A 6,713-nucleotide genomic window follows, 5' to 3' on the forward strand; every position below is an offset into this window, starting at 1 on the left:
CTTGTATCTATGTCTACCCGTACATCCAAACTACCAATCCAAATCATTGTATCAATGTCTACACGTACAGCCAAACTACCTATTTAAATAATTGTATCTATGTCTATACGTACATCCAAACTACCTATCCAAATCCTTGTATCTATGTCTATACGTACATCCAAACTACCTATCCAAATCTGTGTATCTATGTCTACACGTACAGCCAAACTACCTATCCAAATCCTTGTATAAATGTTTACACGTACAGCCAAACTACCTATCCAAATCCTTGTATCTATGTATACATGTACAGCCAAACTACCTATCCAAATCCTTGTATCAATGTATACACGTACAGCCAAACTACCTATCCAAATCCTTGTATCTATGTCTATACGTACAGCCAAACTACCTATCCAAATCCTTGTATCTATGTCTTCACGTACAGCCAAACTACCTATTTAAATAATTGTATCAATGTCTACACGTACAGCCAAACTACCTATTTAAATAATTGTATCTATGTCTATACGTACATCCAAACTACCTATTCAAATCTTTGTATCTATGTCTACACGTACAGCCAAACTACCTATCCAAATCCTTGTATCTATGTATACACGTACATCCAAACTACCTATCCAAATCCTTGTATGAATGTCTATACGTACAGCCAAACTACCTATCCAAATCCTTGTATCTATGTCTACACGTACAGTCAAACTACCTATCAAAATCATTGTATCAATGTCTACACGTACAGCCAAACTACCTATTTAAATAATTGTATCTATGTCTATACGTACATCCAAACTACCTATTCAAATCTTTGTATCTATGTCTACACGTACAGCCAAACTACCTATCCAAATCCTTGTATCTATGTATACACGAACATCCAAACTACCTATCCAAATCCTTGTATGAATGTCTATACGTACAGCCAAACTACCTATCCAAATCCTTGTATCTATGTCTTCACGTACAGTCAAACTACCTATCCAAATCATTGTATCAATGTCTACACGTACAGCCAAACTACCTATTTAAATAATTGTATCAATGTCTACACGTACAGCCAAACTACCTATCCAAATCCTTGTATCTATGTCTATACGTACATCCAAACTATCTATCCAAATCTTTGTATCTATGTCTACACGTACAGCCAAACTACCTATCCAAATCCTTGTATCTATGTATACACGTACATCCAAACTACCTATCCAAATCCTTGTATCTATGTCTATACGTTCAGCCAAACTACCTATCCAAATCCCTGTATCTATGTCTTCACGTAAGTCAAACTACCTATCCAAATCATTGTACCTATATCTATACGTACATCTAAACTACCTATCCAAATAATTGTATCTATGTTTATACGTACAGCCAAACTACCTATCCAAATCCTTGTATCTATGTTTATACGTACAGCCAAACTACCTATCCAAATCTTTGTATCTATGTCTACACGTACAGCCAAACTACATATCCAAATCTGTGTATCTATGTCTACACGTACATCCAAACTACCTATTTAAATCTCTGTATCTATGTCTACACGTACAGCGAAACTACCTATCCAAATCCTTGTGTCTATGTCAATACGTACAGCCAAACTACCTATCCAAATCTTTGTATCTATGTCTTCACGTACAGTCAAACTACCTATCCAAATCATTGTATCAATGTCTACACGTACAGCCAAACTACCTATTTAAATAATTGTATTTATGTCTATAAGTACATCCAAACTACCTATCCAAATCTTTGTATCTTTGTCTACACGTACAGCCAAACTACCTATCCAAATCCTTGTATCTATGTATACACGTACATCCAAACTACCTATCCAAATCCTTGTACATGTATCTATGTCTACACGTACAACCAAATTACCTATCCAAATCCTTGTATCAATGTCTACACGTACAGCCAAACTACCTATCCAAATCCTGGTATATATGTGTACACGTACATCCAAACTACCTATCCAAATCTTTGTATCTATCTCTTCACGTACAGTCAAACTACCTATCCAAATCCTTGTACATGTATCTATGTCTACACATACATCAAAACTACCTATCCAAATCCTTGTATCTATGTCTACACGTACAGCCAAACTACCTATCCAAATCCTTGTATCTATGTCTACACGTATAGCCAAACTACCTATTTAAATAATTGTATCTATGTATACACGTACTGCCAAACTACCTATCCAAATCCTTGCATCTATGAAAGAATTTAGGAAAAGTTTTAATTGATTTGTGTTTACAAAATCCTTGACTTAATAATGTACCATGTATACATGTACGTAAATTACGTTTATTGTTTAAGCCTAGGATTTGGTATCATTTCTTCAATAATTTTATACAACACAAAAACATGATTTGGCTAAGATCGTATTTCGACCACTTTTTATGTTTTGGGTCGCTGAAGGAAACTCCAATTTTATTTTATTCAGAAGTATACTCGTTGAGTACAGCCCTTTGTTTTGTTATTTCAGCTTCCTAGATGAATCCCCAAGATGGCTTATAAGTCGAGGAAAAATGGAAGAAGCAATGCAGTCTCTCAAAACCGTTGCCAAGGTGAACAAAATGACTCTTTCTCTGTCAGTGAAAGACATAACGATTAAAGACGAACGCACAGCTACATTTACACAATTTTTAAAAGAATTGATAAAATCCAAGTCTTTGCTGTGGAGATTAACCATCGTTAGTTTGAACTGGTATGTATGTGATTTTAAAACAACATATATATATATATATATATATTATACCATGCTCTATGCTCATTTTGACATTATATTTAAATTGTCAAGATCTTTATACTGAGTGAAAGTATGTTGTCAAATATAATCCACACCCATGTTAAATAGGAAAATTCTGAACTAACTTTTGTACTTCGGAGCGGATCTATAAGATACATTGTACGTTCGATAGGAAGCAGTTTTTAATTTATTTTGATGATACACAAACGTTCTAGAAAACCAACTGTTTTACGATTAAAAACTGAATTAAAACCTGTACACTTACTCTTAAAATGATTTTATTTATTTGCAAGCAAGCAAAAAAACCACAAAAAAGTCCATTTCGACATCTGGCGTTGTTAACACATACAATTATTAAACCTTGTAATTTGTTTGTGACGTCACACCCGTACTTCCCATGTTCTATTGGAATTTGAAAATGGCTGTACGGTAACCTATAGTTGTTAATTTCTGTGTCATTTGGTCTCGTGTGAAGAGTTGTCTCATTGGCATTCATACCACATCTTCTTTTTTATATGTATTTACATTTTCTGCAGTTACACGTGATCATCTTAAATGCGCATTTCGATTGGATGCAGCCAGTTACAACTGCGACCGTTGGAAATCATTACCTCGTGAATCCGAAATTTTAACTCAATCTGCCAAGGGAGAAGAGTAGGACTCCTGGTCATTACCCTTGCATATAAAAGATGAACGAATATTCTCAGATCAGTTATTTGCCACTGGACGTTAAGCAACCAACAAACAATCAATCTCAGATCAGTTAGATTGTTATGTGATACATATTATATTTGAACTTTCAGGTTTGCTCTTAATTTGGTCTATTATGGTATATCCATGAACGTGGCCAAATTTGGTGGTGACTTGTTTGTGAATTATGCTGCGTCCTCGTCTGCTGAACTTTTGGCAATATTGTTTTGTTGGTATACAGCAAATAAAATTGGAAGAAAGAAGTTATTTTGCACTGTAATGATTCTTGGTGGGGTCACGTGTACAAGTACAATTTTCACGTATTTATACGCTAACGAATGTGAGTAAAAGTAAAACATATATATCACTTACGCAATTAGACGTCTTCCTAGATTATCTTTTACCGAGAATCTTTAAGAAGCAAAATTTTGGAAAACCGGTGTTAAGGGAGTGTATGGTATAGAAATTCAAAATAGACTTTGATGAGCAAATCACTCTAAGGTGAATTTTTATGTTGGAATACTATGAACAAAAATTCAGTTTTTAAACGGGAAAACAATTTTGTTATGAATAAAAATAAACATAAAAATTGTGTTGAAAAAAAGGTTTTGATTTGTTATCATGTATTTCATTTTGCTAAAAAGTTTGATTTACGTTTCAATTATTTCAAAATCTTTTTTTTTCAGCACAAACTTGGCTAACAACCAGCCTAGCTATGATTGGGAAATTTTTTGTATCAATCGCTTTCTTTGTTGTTTATATGTTTACCGCCGAACTTTTCCCTACTGTACTGAGGGCATCATCACTAGGGTTCGCCAGCATGACAGGACGCCTTGGAGCTATCTCATCAGCGTACATCGCTGAGTTGGTAAGGAAGCAACAGCTGTTTTATTCTGAATGTAAAAACAACACCTAGTTAAACACATGTTTTGTCTCCAGAAATAATCAAAATAAAAAGGGCATCAGTGGCTGTCGGAAAGCTGGTTTACCTTTCGTAATGTGTAATCAAGTTTTGATGGTTGTATATTTTGATCTTATTTTGATAACTTGTGTATGTACTTGTGGTGCAATACCCTCTCACCCTTAGCGAATCGAGTGTTTAATGTTAGTTTTGTTAATTGATTTGTAACTCCAGAAATCTTCAAACCAGTGATGAATTTCAGTGAAACTCAGTGAAATACATTTTAATCAAATAGACGTCCAAAGCAGTATGAAAATATTTTGAGCAAAAAAAAAAAAAAATGCCTAAATAGAGTATAAAAGCTTTAAATATAAAATAAATAAATAAACAAAAGGAAAACCCCCAGAGAAGTTAGAACTTTCGACTGATAAAATGTTTGTCCTGATCGCATTCAATTGCACCAGAAACGCTCAATAAAAGGTGAGAATAGTGCTTTCGGAACATAAACTAATTTTTTTGAAGAAGTCTAGAAGTACGTAGACTCTTTTTGTTTTCTGTTTCTTTGTGCTTTATCAATTGCATGAAAACATCTTTTTAGGTGTGGGGGTTTTCAAACCATTATAGCAATATAATGCCTGTTATTGAATAACTTATTTCATTTAGGGAACACTTATTCCATCAAAGTTTGGGAGTGCACTGCCACTTATTGTATATGGAGTTGTTGGATTGACAGGAGGCATGTTGTCACTGTACCTTCCAGAAACCACAGACATTATCCTTCCAGAATACGTAAATGATGCCATAAATATCAACAGGTAAAATGACTTCATTTAAAAATGATAATTGCATTCACCGATAGGTACACTGTTCTTTTTCTTAAACTCTTTGATCACGATAACGAAGACTAACAGTTTTAAAAGCATCAAATAAAAAAGAAATAACAAAATCACTAACGACCCTCTAATAGAAGTGAAAACCTTTGATGTCCCCAATTAGGTTGTGAACTAGCTTTCAGCCTTTTTTTCTTTGCGACTCTAGGATCGCTACTTTTTGCCTTTTAATTGTCTTTTTGATATATGATTTGTATGCAAGAACCAATCCCATGATTCAAGCCATTTCCATCTGAGATATTTACAGGTTTTTGATTATGTTGGTCTTTTCCCCTTTCCAAGACTAGTGGGATGGCTGAACACTCACAAATATTTTAAACACCGTCACATTCTTTATGTGCCTGTCCCTTGCCAGGAGTCTGTCATCCAATTGTTATCAATTGTTTTTTTTCTCTGTTATATTGGTACATGTTGTAGTATAACTAAGGCCGTTGGTGTTCTGATTTGATTTTTTTTTTCATCACGGAATTTTTATTTCTTACTATCCGAAAATAGTTTGGCTCATATGAATACCGTCGGGTGCCTAACAATTGGCCGTTTCAGAATCTAAAGGACTATGGGTAATTGCATTGTCCGTACCCCAAAATGAAAATAACGTTACGTCATTGGTTGAATTTCGATTGTTTAGGACGTTTTAAACCAATCACCACGCTTTGGTGTACACTTTTGAAAATATTACCCAGAATGCATTAGATTCTGAAACGGTGAATTGTTTACATCTTTGTCCTTTGGTTATCTCTTTTTTCATATTAAGAAATATTAGTTAATAATAATAATAAGAATTGTCAAGCTGGAATTGAGAATTTTCGAACTCGAAGAAAGAAATAAACAAAAGAATGTGACGTCACTAAACGATTTCCGAACAGAACAAACTTTATCATGACAATTTTGACTCCTGGTTACTTATTTGCTAATTTAATCATACACATTTTTGATATACATAATACATATTTCCTGTTATTTCTGTTTGTTTGCAGGACTGAACAAAATTCACAGAAATCAGACGGTGGAGAAAAGAGTTCCGTGAATAACGAGTCTCAGAATGGAATAACTTACTTTTAACTCACATGGCACAATGAGATCATTTCAAGAATTTGGCATCCATTGTCGTTCATTAAATTTTTTTCTTCAATCTTGAATTTTCTCTCTTTTAAAGTACTGTGTCAAATAAAACCTCACTTGGTAATATTCATCTTTAGGATTTTTTTAGAAGAATTTGTGATATTGTAATTAACCCATCTCACACACTTGGAAAATTATGGTTTGTGACCTCATTTTTCATGGGACATGCCTTATATCGTTATACCGAAAACTCAAAACATTTTATTTTTCAAAAATGTTGTCAAGGGCCGATTGCTATCAATCTTTGAAAACCTGATACAATCGGCTTCCATTAAACGTTTGATGACCCTTATCGAACAAGCATGATCGCAATAGTAACTTTATTTCAAAATGACAGATATATCGAAAA

The 6,713-nt window shown here is 33.9% G+C and overlaps 1 protein-coding gene across 1 annotated transcript in view; it reads left to right on the forward strand.

Annotated features, from left to right (window-relative positions):
* LOC139527316 (organic cation transporter protein-like) overlaps window positions 1-6,381 on the forward strand; it is a 30,389-nt gene extending 24,008 nt beyond the window's left edge. Inside the window, exons 6-10 of the mRNA XM_071322677.1 lie at window positions 2,498-2,719; window positions 3,565-3,791; window positions 4,138-4,319; window positions 5,016-5,167; window positions 6,220-6,381. Of these exons, the coding sequence (XP_071178778.1) occupies window positions 2,498-2,719; window positions 3,565-3,791; window positions 4,138-4,319; window positions 5,016-5,167; window positions 6,220-6,304 (868 nt within the window). The 3' untranslated portion in view covers window positions 6,305-6,381. The remainder of the gene's footprint in view (window positions 1-2,497; window positions 2,720-3,564; window positions 3,792-4,137; window positions 4,320-5,015; window positions 5,168-6,219) is intronic.
* The last annotated feature ends 332 nt before the right edge of the window (window positions 6,382-6,713 follow it).

The sequence above is a fragment of the Mytilus edulis genome, chromosome 6 (genome assembly GCF_963676685.1).
Source record: "Mytilus edulis chromosome 6, xbMytEdul2.2, whole genome shotgun sequence".
NCBI lineage: Eukaryota > Metazoa > Mollusca > Bivalvia > Mytilida > Mytilidae > Mytilus > Mytilus edulis.